We start from the raw sequence: 17,873 nt of genomic DNA on the forward strand, positions 1-17,873 counted from the left end.
TTTACTTTATAGCACACTTCAAGAAACACCTAATTGGACATACATTCCTGTTTGTTCATTTAAAACAAATATGGCAGCTTATTTCTTTTTAACTCCTCTTTTCCTTCCCAGTTTCATCCTAGACCCCCCATTGCACTTCAGTGGTTTTACTTAGGTAGATTATTTCTATGAACATGTTTGAGATCTAGCTTTCTCATTACCCTGCAGCTTTGTTTGTCTCGGCCCTATTTTTTTTTCCTGCTAATTAAAGCCAGTATGTGAAACATCTTGTATTGGTAGTTGTTTGCTCCTTAATCACGCCTTTTCTAAGCATGGATGAAAAGTTAGATAGTTCTGCATGCCATTCTGCATGAAGTGTTATTAACATAACTATTTGAAAAGTATTCTGTTTTTGTTCATCGTTTTCTATTACTATTTGTAGTTGTTTGCATGTATACTGTATATATGTGTTTTTGCAGCCTTTTCCAAGCCTAAACGGGGCCACCGTAAAACTGCTTCATTTGGCAACATTCTGGATGTCCCTGAGATCGTCATATCAGGTATCATAGACCACCTGAGTCGGTCTAATAGCTGTGGAACTGGAATAATGATCCCTGGTACTTAAAAAATGCTTCTTGCTCCAATTTGATAGAACGTGAAAATAGATACCTTGCATGCAGTCATTAGGGAGACAGATTAAAAACTGTATACGTTTATCTACACTGAAGTGGGCTTGGCAGGAAACCTCACATCTCCAAAACTGAGGATAAAATAGAAGGTAAAGTGAACGTTTTCACGGAAGGGAGAATACCAGTCCAGAATTCCACCAAGTTCCTCTCATCTTTTAAGTGAGCGGAAGAGCTGAACCCAGACCTTTTTTGCACCCAGCAGAAAGAGGAAACAATCCTTTAAAAATATTTGTTGTCCTTCACTCCTTTCCTTCCTTCGTTACTACTTTGGGGCTCCCTCTAGGCATTCTATCCCAGCCTCTTTCTGTTGGGAGCAAGTGAAATACGAAGTTGAGAAAAGAGTTGCTAAATACCGTTTTGCCTTAACCTAGAAAACAGAAATGAAGTAAAACTAAATGAGATTTGCTGTTTTGTTTGGTATCCTGCCAAAGAATTATGGTCAGTTCTGATTCCTGTGTATTATCAGGAGAATCTTCTTGCAAATTACGTGTTTTTATATCTAACTCACACATGGTATCTCCGTGTCTCATATTGGCGAATTGCTTTTATTTCTTAGGGTGATCATTTCACAGATGCATCTAAATCACCATTTTCAATAGAAACTTAAATGGCATATGTGACCTTCAGTATTGGTTAATATATGTTATCAAAATCATCATTTATTTACCCTTCTGCTTTAGGTTTTCCTCCACCTCTTCCCCTGAAATTTTGACAGGGAAATACAGTTTTCCCCGCACAATCATGGTCGTAGTTAGGTGAATGCTCCAGCACACTGTCCTTTGCCTGCGATTGTGCTTTTAGCATAGTATTGGATTGTATATGAATGCCTGGTAGTTCTTTTCTCCTCCAGTAGACTGAAACCTGAGGATAGAGGCCATGCCTTTGTGGTTTATTATTGATGGCACCTGCAGCATCTGGCTCAGTGCCTCACACGTTGTGTCTAATAAATATGTGCCTATTAGATAAATGAACAAACTGTTACTGAGCTCCAGCAGCTAGGAACTGTGATACAGGTAAAATCTGTATATAACAGATATGTGTAAAATATAAGTTATACAATTCTTAGGGGCCATTTTGTCTACACAAAACCATTTTATTTATAGAGTAACTTTTATTCTAGTTATCAAAGTGGTTTATTTTACAACATTTTCACTGTTGCCGTTCAGAGAATACCGTTAACCCATTCTTCACATAGTAATTTTATTTATTGAGTCATGAGCTGCTTTCAAAATTAGCAAAGTACTTAGGATCATTTTACCTCTACACTGAAAGGTCCCAAGTGTAAGGGAATAATATTCTGACTGAAGAAGTGGCAACATTTAAACATACATACTGCTGAGCTGTGATTATCTTAAACGTTTGAGGGAATCAGGAAAATTTAGGCACATGGCACAATAATCTTAATCTGGGTCTTATGGGTAAGCATTAAGAACAGATACACCCACACATAGTGGGTGAAATAGCCAATGGTGTACAAGATAAGGAGGGAGAGAGAAGAGGAGAAAGAATAATAGTCTCAGTGGTTCTCCTCCAGGGTGAATTTGCCCCCCAGGGGACATTTGGCAACATCTGGAAACATTTTTGATTGTCAAAACTAAGAGGTGCTACTGGCATATGGTGGACAGAAGCCAGGGATGCTGCTACACGTTCTGCAATGTCCCGGGCAGCTTCCCACAGCCAAGAATTATCCAGCCGGCAGTGTCAGCAGTGCCAGGGTTGAGAAACCCTGGTTAGATGTGCTGTGTGGCCTATAAAGTAGTTTAAAGCACATCATCTTAATTAACCTTCGTAAGTCTTATAACTAGGTTATCAGATAAAATTATAGCCATTTTACAGATGAAAATCTTAGATCTGATGATGTTGAATGGTTTTCCCAGAGTCACACAGCCAGGATCCCATCCTAGATCTTCTGATGCCAAACTACATCCGTGTTCTCTTGTTTTGTTTGAGTCAGAGAAGTTAGAATAATTCTGCCTTGCACTTCATTAGGGTTCGTATTAAATTTAAGTGAGCTCTTCAGCCAGGAGACGCTTTTTTATGACATTGGATACTTACGGAGTCAGGAAGGCTTAATTCTGCTCTTAATTGCCAGAGGAACAATGCTGTTCAAATGGAAATATTATTCGGTAATACATTTTATTAAATATTCTTGTTGGGTTTTTTCCCAGATATTCAAACATTAACCTAATCAGTTTCACTTCCTTTAATAAAAGGATGCAAGCACTGGAATTGAAACAATTGGACATAAAAGCTAAACATTAATTTGTTCTTAGGTTATACTTTTAAGTTAAACATAAAGATATAACCCATGCTTTGGGAATATCTCAAATGTCTTACATGGCCATTTTAATTGTAAAGGAGGACGAAATTTAATTCCCCCAATTTTTTAATACCTTCTAGAATTTTTTTCCTCGAGGTTGGTTTCCCTACAAGCTCTGTGGTTATATTACCAGATACTTCTTGATATATCCAAACTGGCATTAATTAGCATTGGATCCCATTTGTCAGCATTTTTTTTAAATATAGCTGTACTTTTTATCTTATCTGTTATGGATAAGTAGTTGCAATAATATTTTCCTTTGGCCAAGTGCAGTATACTGTCTAATGTACCTCTTGGAATAAACGGCCTCTTTTTAATAGGAGTGCTCATTTAAGCATCACATAAATTTTTATGTGTATTTATTGGCAGTGTACAAATGTATCTTTTCTTAAGTGTTTGTTGTTTCTTGCATTTTTTAAAACCTTACCAAGTTTTAAAAGTTTTTAAATACACACTATTACTCTAAAGATTTTTTTTAATACATCTTTATAATGACTAAAATGCCTAACCTAGTCATAGGTCAGCAAATTTAAATCTTGTGTTTTGCCTGCTTTTCAACACTATTATATACTCTGTCACCAACAAATGAGAAAGAACAAACAACTTGCAGCTAACACCAATATTCATCAATTTAACAGTCTCTCAGGTTGTGCAGAAATGACCCTTTAATACCTCAGGGCTTCCTATGGATCAGACTACACAATTTTTTGTACCCCTTCTACCTTGGCCCTGGCTCTAAAGAGGTATTGGCAAACTTTGGTATGGATAAACCTTCCTTCCACTTTCCCCTGCCCTCAGAGAGTGGCTATAGATCGATCTGGCTCCTTTTTACCAAGCAAGACACATAATTATGAGCAAATTACCAATAGAGTATGACATTTTGCTAACTCTTCATTTGTGAAGAAGGTCCTGCCCACTAACGGTGTGCTACCTAAGCAAAGTTAATGTAAATGTAGAAGTCTCTTGCCCAGAATTTAAACCATTTGATCTAGTTTTCTAATCTATTTGTTTATTGAACATTATAAGACTTCCAGGAAAGGAAATAGGCTTTCTTAAATGTTTTCCATTAAAACTTGGAGTTTTAAAAGCATAATCCTTTCTCCTTTTCAACCAGTACATTTTAATTTGTATTACTTTTATTTGAAGAAAAAAGAATGGGTGGCATACTATTGGATTGCTTTAAATGTTTTTATTTTTTTTCCCTTTAAGACTTTAATAAGAACATGGATTTTTGTTTATTCGGTTCTTTTACTTGGATTTTAGAATGCTTTGACCAAAGAGCATTACGTACTGTCTTACATACTGTTCTTAAGGATTTGATAAAGAAGATTGAATATGCAAATGTTTTGAGTCAATCTTGTTAATATATATAAAATATTTTTGCCCAGGTCCCTGAATTTAATTGATATTTCTTTTTTTTTTTTTTTTTAAAGATTTATTGATTGATTGATTGATTGATTGCTATGTTGGGTCTTCGTTTCTGTGCTAGGGCTTTCCCCAGTTGCAGCAAGCGGGGGCCACTCTTCATCGCGGTGCGCGGGCCTCTCACTGTCGTGGCCTCTCTTGTTGCGGAGCACAGGCTCCAGACGCGCAGGCTCAGTAGTTGTGGCTCACGGGCCCAGTTGCTCCGCGGCATGTGGGATCTTCCCAGACCAGGGCTCGAACCCGTGTCCCCTGCATTAGCAGGCAGACTCTCAACCACTGCGCCACCGGGGAAGCCCGAATTGATATTTCTTGTTTATAATATTCTTGAAGCTGAAAAGAAACTTTACGAATCCTTATGATTTCAGCTGCATTTAGATCTCTTAACTGAGAAAATTTTAATGACTATTCATTCACTTTTAATTTCAGTCAGGTACATTTAGCTCTATTGTATATTGGGTATTTTCCAAAAGTAAATGTTAATATATAGTTAAGTAGAATATAGAAAGGACCAAGGACCAAACGTAATATTTAACAGAAAGTAAATGGGTAGTTAGCTTTCTAATACCTATGTGTTGTTTTCCTCCTTCAGAAGTTTCAAATATCTTAGGTAATTTAGATGGGGGTGCCGGGGGTGGAGGGGAGTGGTGAGGACCTTGTAGAATGCTGGGCAGCTGGAGGCCGAGATACTGTGCAGAGACACCTGGGCACCACTTTGCTTTTTCCATCAGGACGGAAATATAACCTTCTAATACTATATTTGGTTCAAGAACCAGTAGAGGGCTTCCCTGGTGGCGCAGTGGTTGAGAATCTGCCTGCCAATGCAGGGGACACGGGTTCGAGCCCTGGTCTGGGAAGATCCCACATGCCACGGAGCAACTGGGCCCGTGAGCCACAATTACTGAGCCTGCGCGTCTGGAGCCTGTGCTCCGCAACAAGAGAGGCCGCGATGGTGAGAGGCCCGCGCACCGCGATGAAGAGTGGTCCCCACTTGCCGCAACTAGAGAAAGCCCTCGCACAGAAACGAAGACTCAACACAGCCATAAATAAATAAATAAATAAATAAATAAAAGAACGTGAATTTCTAAAAAAAAAAAAAAAAAAAAAAAGAACCAGTAGATACTGTTTGTAAACATTCCTATAACTGTATGTACGTAAATTATTAGTGCAGTTCTTCCCCTTTTTAAATAGTGCAGCGCCAATATGAAGAGAGCATGAGATAGAAAGAACTGAGCTTTTCTAGATCTTCAAGTTCCTACCTTGCACAGTGTCATTAACAGCTGTAAACCTTTATTTAGGGACACTGAGGCCCAAGGAGAGCACTACTGAGATATACTATACCTACTTCTGCCAAGAGTAGCCATCTCACCTTCAGCAGAATTCTGTATTTGTGGCTAATTAAATAAGGAAGTGCATCTAACCTTACAGTGAATATTTAGGTAGTCTCTACCTACTTCTGCCAAGAGTAGCCATCTCACCTTCAGCAGAATTCTGTATTTGTGGCTAATTAAATAAGGAAGTGCATCTAACCTTACAGTGAATATTTAGGTAGTCTCTTTGCACCATATTGTGGTCTACCAAGATCATTTTTTTTTTATCTAAATAATTGAACTCTAACCTAATGAAGTAGGTTTATTAGAAAGCAAAACTCATCAATAATAATTGCTTTCCTTTGGTAGGGAGGAAAAAAACTCCACCCTAAAGGAGGCTTTATTCTAAGAAACCAGCCAGGTACTTCCCTGGCGGTCCAGTGGTTAAGACTTGGCCTTCCAATGCAGGGGGTGCAGGTTCGATCTCTGGTCAGGGAGCTAAGATCCCACATGCCTCGCAGCCAAAAAACCACAAGATAAAAAAAAAAAAAAACAGAAGCAGTACTGTAACAGATTCAATAAAGACTTTAAAAATGGTCCACATCAAAAAAATCTTTAAAAAAAAAAAAAAGAAACCAGCCAGAATTGTTGAAACTAGTAAAGGAATATGAAACTTGTGCCAACTTTAATATATATATATATATATATATATATATATATATATATATATATATATATATATATATATATATATTTTAACATCTTTATTGGAGTATAATTGCTTTACAATGTTGTGTTAGTTTCTGGTTTATAACAAACTGAATCAGTTATATGTGTACATATACCCCATATCCCCTCCCTCTTGTGACTCACTTCGTCCCAGCTTACCCTTCCTCCTCCCCATGTCCTCAAGTCCATTCTCTATGTCTGCGTCTTTATTCCTGTCCTGCCCCTAGGTTCTTCAGTCTTTTTTTTTTTTTTTAGACTCCATATATATGTGTTAGCATACAGCATTTGTTTTTCCCTTTCTGACTTACTTCACTCTGTATGACAGACTCTAGGTCCATCCACCTCACTACAAATAACTCAATTTCGTTTCTTTTTATGGCTGAGTAATATTCCATTGTATATATGTGCCACATCTTCTTTATCCATTCATCTGTCGATGGACACTTAGGTTGCTTCCATGTCCTGACTATTGTAAATAGGGCTGCAATGAACATTGTGATATATGACTCTTTTTGAATTATGGTTTTCTCAGGGTATACGCCCAGTAGTGGGATTTTTGGGTCATATGGTAGTTCTTTTTTTTTGACCACAACAAAAGCAACAATGATTGCAATTACCAAACATGGAACACACTCATACTATGTCATAATATTGACATTCAGTCCAGTAATCCTCCACTGTAACAGCTCCTTTACTTTGCAGTGAAAATTGATTTCTATATTCTTTGCCTCTGAGTCCTTGTGGAATTTTTTTTTTTAATTCAAACAGAAAGTCACAAAAATTATAATCATCCTCATCAGTTCGCTCAGTCCCATGTAATTAATTTTTTTTTTCATCTTGATCTTTTGTTAGCACTTTTATGAGTTCATCAGTTTTTCATTAGAGTTGTGAAAATGCTTATTCATTCAGTTCAGCAGTACAGTCAGTTACCAGAAACCTGTACTTGTCAGAGTCTTTTCTATGAATTCCTTGAAGATGAAACCCTTTTATAGGAACATATTTGCAAAAGCATCAGAGTACACCCAGAACTGTCTGTAACTGACAAACGACTTAAAAATGACCACAGTTAAAGATTTGATGAAAGTTCATAATAGTGCAATTGACAAGGAAATTTAGTTTTTTCTGAGATATACATTTTAAAGTAATAACTAGAATTATGACTTACAACATTATACCAGAACATATAAGATTTTTAGAAATTTCACGTAATGTCTGAAACATTTATATTAACATATTTCCATACAGATAACCCAATGAAAGTTTAGTATTAGTTGTTTTGTTTGTTTGTTTTTTTATACTGCAGGTTCTTATTAGTCATCAATTTTATACAAATCAGTGTATACATGTCAATCCCAATCGTCCAATTCAGCACACCACCATCCCCACCCCACCACAGTTTTCCCCCTCATATGGTAGTTCTATTTTTAGTTTTTTAAGGAACCTCCATACTGTTCTCCATAGTGGCTGTATCAATTTACATTCCCACCAACAGTGCAAGAGGGTTCCCTTTTCTCCACACCCTCTCCAGCATTTATTGTTTGTAGATTTTTTGATGATGGCCGTTCTGACCGGTGTGAGATGACACCTCGTTGTACTTTTGATTTGCATTTCTCTAATGATTAGTGATGTTGAGCATCCTTTCATGTGTTCATTGGTAGTCTGTATATCTTCTTTGGAGAAATGTCTGTTTAGGTCTTCTGGCCATTTTTGGATTGGGTTGTTTGTTTTTTTGATATTGAGCTGCATGAGCTGCTTGTCTATTTTGGAGATTAATCCTTTGTCACTTGCTTCATTTGCAAGTATTTTCTCCCATTCTGAGGGTTGTCTTTTCATCTTGTTTATGGTTTCCTTTGCTCTGCAAAAGCTTTTAAGTTTCATTAGGTCCCATTTGTTTATTTCTGTTTTTATTTCCATTTCCCTAGGAGGTGGGTCAAAAAGGATCTTGCTGTGATTTATGTCAAAGAGTGTTCCTCCTATGTTTTCCTCTAAGAGTTTTATAGTATCTGGCCTTACATTTAGGTCTTTAATCCATTTTGAGTTTATTTTTGTGTATGGTGTTAGGAAGTGTTCTAATTTCATTCTTTTACATGTAGCTGTCCAGTTTTCCCAGCACCACTTATTGAAGAGACTGTCTTTTCTCCATTGTGTATTCTTGCCTCTTTTATCAAAGATAGGGTGACCATATGTGCATGGGTTTATCTCTGGGCTTTCTATCCTGTTCCATTGATCTGTATTTCTGTCTTTGTGCCAGTACCATACTGTCTTGATAACTGTAGCTTTGTAGTATAGTCTGAAGTCTGGGAGCCTGATTCCTCCAGCTCCATTTTTCTTTCTCAAGATTGATTTGGCTATTCGGGGTCTTTTGTGTTTCCATACAAATTGTGAAATTTTTTGTTCTAGTTCTGTGAAAAATGCCATTGGTAGTTTGATAGGGATTGCATTGAATCTGTAGATCGCTTTGCGTAGTAGAGTCATTTTCACAATGTTGATTCTTCCAATCCAAGAACATGGTATATCTCTGCATCTGTTTGTATCATCTTTAATTTCTTTCATCAGTGTCTTATAGTTTTCTGCATACAGGTCTTTTGTCTCCTTAGGTAGGTTTATTCCTAGGTATTTTATTCTTTTTGTTGCAATGGTAAATGGGAGTGTTTCCTTAATTTCTCTTTCAGATTTTTCATCATTAGTATATAGGAATGCAAGAGATTTCTGTGCATTAATTTTGTATCCTGCTACTTTACCAGATTCATTGATTAGCTCTGGTAGTTTTCTGGTAGCATCTTTAGGATTCTCTATGTATAGTATCATGTCATCTGCAAACAGTGACAGTTTTACTTCTTTTATTTCTTTTTCTTCTCTGATTGCTGTGGCTAAAACTTCCAAAACTATGTTGAATAATAGTGGTGAGAGTGGGCAACCTTGTCTTGTTCCTGATCTTAGTGGAAACGGTTTCAGTTTTTCACCATTGAGAACGCTGTTGGCTGTGGGTTTGTCATATATGACCTTTATTATGATGAGGTAGGTTCCCTCTATGCTTACTTTCTGGAGAGTTTTTATCATAAATGGGTGTTGAATTTTGTCAAAAGGTTTTTCTGCATCTATTGAGACTATTATGTGGTTTTTATCCTTCAATTTGTTAATATGGTGTGTCACATTGATTTGCATATATTGAAGAATCCTTGCATTCCTGGGATAAATCCCACTTGATCATGGTGTATGATCCTTTTAATGTGCTGTTGGCTTCTGTTTGCTAGTATTTTGTTGAGGATTTTTGCATCTACGTTCATCGGCGATATTGGCCTGTAGTTTTCTTTTTTTGTGACATCTTTGTCTGGTTTTGGTATCAGGGTGATGGTGGCCTCACAATGAATTTGGGAGTGTTCCTGTCTCTGCTATATTTTGGAAGAGTTAGAGAAGGATGGGTGTTAGCCCTTCTCTAAATGTTTGACAGAATTCGCCTGTGAAGCCATCTGGTCTTGGGCTTTTGTTTGCTGGAAGATTTTTAATCACAGTTTCAATTTCAGTGCTTGTGATTGGTCTGTTTATATTTTCTATTTCTTCCTGGTTCAGTCTCGGAAGGTTGTGCTTTTCTGAGAATTTGTCCATTTCTTCCAGGTTGTCCATTTTATTGGCATATAGTTGCTTGTAGTAATCTCTCATGATCCTTTGTATTTCTGCAGTGTCAGTTAACATATATTTTTAAATTACATATTCAGTTTACCATGAAGCATTAGTATAATCCTGCAGTGTATAGTGCTGTGTGAATTTTTTAAATCTTGTGTATTTTACACGTAAGGTTAGTGTCCCATAATTTTTAGTATTCAAAACTTATGAATATCAGAATTTCCAACATTTTGTTTAAGAGATGTCTCCAGGAAAATGTGTTGATTTTTACATGAAGAGAGTCTTCAGGAAGTTGGAACATAGGAAAATATAAGTAGTTAAGGTAAGGAAACCGATAAGAAAAACCTCAAGAATTACTCTCTGGGACCTGATCCAGCAGTCTCTGGAGAGACTCTGTGATGACTTTCAAATACCAGCTCAGGAAGTCAGTTGTACTTAAAAAGAGCAGCTTTTTGAAGAGATGGATTTTGTTTTAGTGTGGTAGAAATGATCAACCTATCAGCTGCCATTCCAACCACCCTGTTGGGTGGGGGAGGGGCTTAGGGCTATAGTGTATTCCTTTTGTTGCTCTTACTTAGAAAAGTTATTCTTAAAAATATCATTTGTTCCCTACCCGAAGTCGTGAAAGTTCCAGAATTCATTACAGAATAAAATACTTACGACATCATTTACAGGTTTCATATTCCTTGATTAAGCATCTGTTAACATCATATTGTCCCTCATTTCTACTTCTTTTTTCCTTTATACTGCCATGTGTAATATAGTTATGCACATATCAAAGAACCCTGAAAAAGTGTAAAGTTAGTGAGTTTCTAAATTAGTGTTTAGTTACCAAAAAATTCAAAATCAATCTAAATTTACTGAGTACACACCCAGTAATTTTCATTTGCGATAATAGGAGCTTGATGTTTTTTACATTCATATTTCTAAATTATGACTTAAAACTTAATATTGGAGCAACAAGTATTTGTTGATTGCAGTCCTTTTTTGCTTTGTCTGAACTGTTTGCCAGATGGTTTCTGCCGTGGTTATGCTAATGAAAATGCATTACCTAGTATTGCTTGCTTTGACTCATATTGTAGCTTGAAGATTTCTCATTTTATGGCATTTGTTAACTGTCAGCTCTCCTTTACCCTACTTAAAAGCTTTTATTCCCCTTTCCTCCTTCCCTCACCTAGATTGGAGCTTGTTTTTGTTGTTATTGCAATGGTGATGTACTGATTTTTAGACACGTGTGCTGGGTGGTTCCCGAGATTCACAAATGTTGCTAATCTGAAAAGAGAATTCCAGACACTTTTACAAGCCTGTCTCATCTAAGCTAATTTTAGAATGATTGTGTCGAATGAAATGTGCCTGAAATTGCTTATTCGTCATGGTGGTAGGGATCCTTTTTGTCCCCGGGAAACAGGGATAATTAAAAGTTTTCACAGAAATATCTTAATGTGCCTGAGTCAGTAAATGTGCAGTTTGTTGTTATGTCAAATTTAATTGAAAGTTGGAGCTTGGAATAAAATGAAACTCGAAGTAAATTTGAGTTAAGATTATGCAAAGAATTCTAAAACATAGCTTTAAATAGAAAAGAGTTGCACTGTCAAGGTGGCTGTAAATTTGTTTTTCTGTTCACTACACGTATTATTGCATTAAACATTATTCTTCTGTTGTAAGGTCCTTTTAGTTTATGTGCAGAACAATAGGGTCGCCTTGATTAAGATGCTAAATTATATTGCTGATTGGTTTAAAATAAGATACTGAAGGTTATGGAAATACAAAATTTTAAGAATGAATTCTGTCTGCTAATCAGGCCACAACTATTCGAGTACAAGATCTGAGTGCTGCCCACTAGTTAAGAAATTACATAATATAGCTTTCAGAGTCAAAAGAATTTTGACTTTTTTGTCAGCTGTTACTCATAATATTTTGGTGTTTCCTTTTAGACAGCTGATCTCTCATCTTAGAAGATACTGTATAAACAGCCCTATTCCCAAGTAAAAGTGCTGAGTGAAGCTGTTGTTTAATTCATTCCATTTTACTGAAGACTTACATCTGTAGAGTTCTTTCATAAACTGATTTTTAATTAAATTATTTTTAGCATAGACGTTCCTGAAGCAGGATTAACACACTAGCCCATTTCAACAAGCTGTATATTTGGGAATGGAATGAGAGTCATTCATCTCCACTAGGAAATTAAGACTTGTTGTTCACAAATAATAAATTACTAGATTCTGACAAAGACTAATGGGATTAGGTAAGTGTGACTCAGTGTAATAAATTCAAGCCTAAGCATCCTTTCAGGACCTGAATCAAACCAGGTACTGCTGTTGGTTAAAGTCAGTCATGGCTTACAACCTGCTAGCTGTCTTGCTGTAGAAACTGTAACGTAAGGCCCTTGAAATAGATGCCGTCATCAGCCCCAGCCCCCAAGCATTCATCTATTTAAACACATGACAGAAGATGGTAGAAGAGAATTCAGCAGCTCTTCGTGTAGTAGGAGTGGTTATTGTATCAGGACATACTTTGTTGTAGGCCAGCAACTTTTGAGTTAAAACACTATAGCTGTTTCTCTTCCTCTCCTTACATCTTTCTTTCACTTTTTTTTTTTTTTTAGGCAATAAACTCACTTATTTTTCTCACAAACATTTTGTGTAGATCCAAGGAGCAACAGATTCCAACTTCCTCCTGTAGCAGTTAAACCCATATTGTCTCTTCAAGTAGATTTCAGTATTTTACTTCTTTTATTTTTTAAAAGGCAACGGGCAGCCAAGACGTAGATCCATCCAAGACTTGACTGTTACTGGAACAGAACCTGGTCAGGTAAGACTTAATATTTGAATTCTCTGTCTTTGAAGAATAGTAATGGGCAGAAATCAAGAATTAACTATACTATATATATATATATATATATATATATATATAGTCTGCAAAATTAGTTTTATGAGTTGACTAAAATTATGATAGAGAAATTCGTTATCACCAGAACTTAAATACTTAAGGGAAAAAATGTATAGATGCCATTATTGATTTAACTTGAAGGAAAATTTGTGAAAATAGGTTGATTAATTGAATAGTGCTCTATGTATGTTATGTGGTTTTTATATATACTTTAATAAGGAAGTATTCAATTTTCTAATTTAACAATTTGTCATTAACATTGTTCTCTAAAATGAATCATTAGTATTATCTCCTTTTTACTAATGAGGGGAATAAATATCTCCCCAAAAGATGTCAGCTCCTCCGGGATCACAGGCACTGACATACTTGGTGGACTCTTAACATCTTTTAATTCGTCATATCCCCTAGATTTATATTTTTGTGTAACATCCTTAGGACAGTATTTACTAAGCAGATGGATAAACTCTAGAAAGTCTTCTATCCCAGTTGTTCAGGTTTTTATTCTTCATCTTTATATTTCTGGATGTTCTTCTAAATGCCCCTTACCTCTCTGTAGATGACCCAGACAGTGCTATAATTTAAGCCATTTCTGACGAGTGCAGAGTTTTGACCAACCAAGTATATAAAAGTAGCAGTCATTGCTTTTTCTGTTACTCAGGTCAATCGACTTAACATATATAATTTATATCACATTCTTAAAATGAATTGAAAACTAATTATAAGGTTTTGTTGTTACTTTCAGTTTTGCTGAAATAAATAAATTTTAAGACTATAGCATGCATCTGAAGTGATAAAAATACCACATATGGTCCATATTCATGAAAAATTATAGGATTATATGTTATAAACAATGGGATTTAATTTCTGGTAAAATGTATTAGTACTTTTCATCTAAAAGGTGTTTTATTATTATTTCCTTTTTATAACACACTTGAAATTTTAGAGATTCTTTGTAGTCATTAATAAAAATTTGAAAACCTTTTCTAGCCATCAGCTAACTTAACTAACAAAACCACTTGAGATATTTAAATGATAGATAGCCTTGATCTTCATTTATATCTGGAAATATTTTATTTCTCGCAATACCCATACACACAATCAAATACATACATACACACATATGTACATATAATATATATACATAATACATATTAATTTATTATATATTTTATGATATTAGGTGACCTTAAATCTTGGTTTTATTTATTTAATAGCAGCTCTTTCAGTATATCTGCTTTCGTGAGATGCCAGAAGTTTTGAATGAAGTTTCCCACTTTCTCCCCCCTCAAATACTTAAAGTATTAAGCAGGGCATTTAGTAACAGATAGCTTGACATCTGGTATTTGCTTTGATTCCTTAGAGGCTTGATGAGCTCAGTCTTTTTAATGCTATTTACTATTGCCATTGACATTCCAGTTATGAGAAACTCTAGCCAAGTGTTCTCCCTTTGACTAGGAATGAGCGGCTTGCTCTGAGACAGTTCAGGAGCATCTGCCAGTGCCAGTGCTCTTCTCTGTATTCTATAATAAAGGCATTGCTATATTTCAGCACTGACCTCACCATACCAAGCCTTGCTTATTTCCTCACAAACTCCGTATTACTTGAGACTTTGATCATTACCATTTTCTTCTATAAAACACTGGAACTGAGGCAGACTTTGATTGTGGGACAGTCACCTGCATGAATTGTCATGGACTACTCCAAAAGATTCAGAGTGAGGGGGAGTTTGTTATGGTGGTAAAACCTATTCTAAAGCAGGTGCTGTGTAGCCCTTGTCTAGCCAGTTTTTAAAATTGATCTGCTCTTTCAGAATTACTTAAGTATTACAAACTTAAAATGCCTAATATCCAGTTTGGGCTGAGAATGACAAATGGTAATCCTTATATACTATGAAAACATTTTCCCCTGAAAATGCTATGATAAATGACCATTAAATCTTTTTAATTACTACTGAAAATAACATTCATTATTTGAAGAAGAAAAATGTGCATAATCTGGATTTTCAAAATTGAAGGTATAGTTCTTTTTAAAATCTGGCTAAGCAGTGATTAAACAGATGCATAGCAGTTTTTTTTGTTTGTTTTGGCCATGGAAATTGACAAAGAACATAAAAGTATTTGCCCAGTCAGTACAATCATCAGAGGAAAAGAGAGAGCTTACTAATGAAGTTTACTGTCACATCTCTTAGGGGAAAGTGATCTGACGAGAGTTTCTACTATGACTCTTGATTCGAGACTGATCTTAATAAAATCACTTAAACTTTTCATCTGTCAACTAAAATTAAATTGGTTGTTTTTATACTGCCATTTCTATTGAGAGGAGGAATAGTGAACGTAGCAAGCTTCTTAATTAAAAGTGGTTGTGTAAGTATTCATGTAAAAGATTGCATCCACACAACATACAACTCACTTTTAAATTAATTGATTAAGGTTTTTATTAATTCAGGAAGCTCATTAAGCACATGTAATGGATTTGGCCTCCATTTGAGAAGATACTGAGAAAAAAGCTGCCCCTGATATCCAGGAACTGATACTAAAGCCTTGGTGTTGTTAGAAGCTGGACATAAAGAATATCTCAGAACACCAATAGACAAAGTGACTCTGAGACCATGATAAAATGAGACGAAACAAGACCATTTTATAGTGTTGTCTAAGCACAGACAAAAACAAGGTCACTGTGCCACCCACAAAATACAAACATTGCCCTCTCCAAGCGGATATGAGTGACTGATGCTTCTTTACCCTGACTCTAGACTGCCCTCCCTGTAGAATTGCCACTGCTTGCTGACAGTAGCCAATCTAGAGTGAACGCCTCTTTCCTTGGAGCCTCCTCAAGATCATTCAGCAAAAGCCCAGATCCTCTAGTAAGCTCTTTCTAAAACCCTCTTACACCCCAAAGTGCCCCAGGGTGAGCGCTTTGCTTTACTGCAACAAATACTAAACCCAACTCACTCCACTACCAGTGTGTTTGTGGTAGCCTTTGGCCAGGGTGCATTGACAGTACCAAAAAGGCCCAGTCTCCCAGAAGCTTATTTGGGCAGATCAGACCTACGCCCAGATCAACTAGAGAACTTCAACAGTAACGGCTGCCTTTTATTTATTGTGCACCCATTTCGTGCCTTTAATGTCAGGCCTTTAATATATATTATTTAAATCTTAACCCTATAAGTTTGGTACTTTTTATTTGCCCCATTTTGCAGGTGGATAAACTGAGGGTTAGAGGAACTTACCTAAGTCTTTACTTCCCTTACACTGGCCAGTAATTGCTGTAACCAAGTTTTGAATCCAGATCTGATTCCAAAAGCACACAATATACTCTATCACTCTGTCTTGCATATAAAACTGAATGCAGTGCAGGGTAAAGTAATCCTAGACCTTTTCAGTTTCAAGTGTTTTGCCTTCAGGTGGTCTGCATCATCATTAATTATTTAAATATTGTTTATTGATGATCATTTTTTGCTGTATTATATTGTTGAGCAAGGCTAACCTACCTTGATAATAAATTTCTTTTTTTTTAAATTTACTTATTTATTTATTTTTGGCTGCATTGGGTCTTCGTTGCTGCACATGGGCTTTCTCTAGTTGCAGCAAGCGGGGGCTACTCTTCGTTGTGGTGCGTGGGCTTCTCATTGCTGTGGCTTCTCTTGTCATGGAGCACGGGCTCTAGGCACACGGGCTTCAGTAGTTGTGGCACACGGGCTCTAGAGCGCAGGCTCAGTAATTGTGGTGCACGGGCTTAGGTGCTCCACCGCATGTGGAGTCTTCCCGGACCAGGGCTCAAACCTGTGTCCCCTGCATTGGCAGGCGGATTCTTAACCACTGCGCCCCCAGGGAAGTCCTGCTATTGCTTTTGTAGGGTAGGTTTTTTTCCCTAGTTTACTGAGAGTGAAGCCTTTCTTGGGTTTTGGCTTTAAGCAGGGGGTTCGCCAGTCCTACTCACATCCAACAAAGACGCAAGACTTTATGCCTGTTTCTCTGAGTGCTGCAGGCAGTCAGAACAAAAGCTACATGCCATTGGGGTTCAATTGAAATTCCCAGGGCTAGCAGCTTAAGCACTTGCTAGACTTTATTTCTGGTCTCAGAGCTTTTCCCTTACTTCCTTGCAAGCTTATCAGTTTTTTAAGAGGTATTTTATTTGAGTGCATATAAATTTTTTTAACATATGTATATTTATCTAATATTCTTAGAGGATTTATTTGTTTTTTGCAAGTGTTTTGGGACCTCTTCTGATAGAAATGGAAGTCTCTCCTGTGTCTTAGAATGGAAATTTTCTCTTGTTATTTTTGTTTTCATATCAAAATCACACTTTGTTCCTCCTGTCACTTCTTGCAGGTGAGCAGTAGGTCATCCAGTCCTAGCGTCAGAATGATCACTACCTCAGGACCAACCTCAGAAAAGCCAGCTCGCAGTCATCCATGGACCCCTGATGATTCCACAGGTGACCAGTTTATTTCCTCATTATAATTATAAAGTTGAATTTATCATGTTTATGTTCATTTAATCATGTCATTACTCTAATGCTTACAAAGGTAGGCATTATACAGTAGTTTAGATTTTCCTGTTAATAAGATCAAATATTTAGCAATAAATTTTAAAATGCCTTTTTGAGTGCTAAGACAGAGACTACCTTGCCCCATGTGTTTTTTTCCCCCAGATACTAAACATGTATTTTGAAGATGGTTTGTTTGGGGACTTTTTTCAAATAGGAAGATACTCTATTCTTGATATTTCAGTCTGATTGTCCTATTGCAATCCATCCTTCTCAATGATAGTAGTAAATTCTCATCTTTTGATAACTAAAATCAGAATGGTAAAATAATCATCTTCATCTCAGTCTTGTTTTAAAAATACAAGATATTATGTACCTTGATAAGAAAAACATTTCTGACCATTGACCTTTTGAATCATTTTT

The 17,873-nt window shown here is 36.4% G+C and overlaps 1 protein-coding gene across 7 annotated transcripts in view; it reads left to right on the plus strand.

Annotated features, from left to right (window-relative positions):
- Positions 1-17,873, plus strand: part of MAP3K7 (mitogen-activated protein kinase kinase kinase 7) — a 65,761-nt gene that overhangs the window by 36,682 nt on the left and 11,206 nt on the right. For 6 of the 7 annotated variants that reach the window (XR_452326.3, XR_009005167.1, XR_009005168.1 and 3 more), the window contains exons 12-14: positions 459-539; positions 12,820-12,884; positions 17,294-17,399. Coding sequence is in view for 2 of the 7 variants with exons in the window: in XM_007195965.3 (XP_007196027.1) it covers positions 459-539; positions 12,820-12,884; positions 17,294-17,399 (252 nt within the window). In the remaining 5 variants the exon portion in view is untranslated. The remainder of the gene's footprint in view (positions 1-458; positions 540-12,819; positions 12,885-17,293; positions 17,400-17,873) is intronic. The other variant, XM_007195966.3, reaches the window with a different exon arrangement.

Source organism: Balaenoptera acutorostrata, chromosome 14, assembly GCF_949987535.1.
Source record: "Balaenoptera acutorostrata chromosome 14, mBalAcu1.1, whole genome shotgun sequence".
Classification (NCBI taxonomy): Eukaryota; Metazoa; Chordata; class Mammalia; order Artiodactyla; family Balaenopteridae; genus Balaenoptera; species Balaenoptera acutorostrata.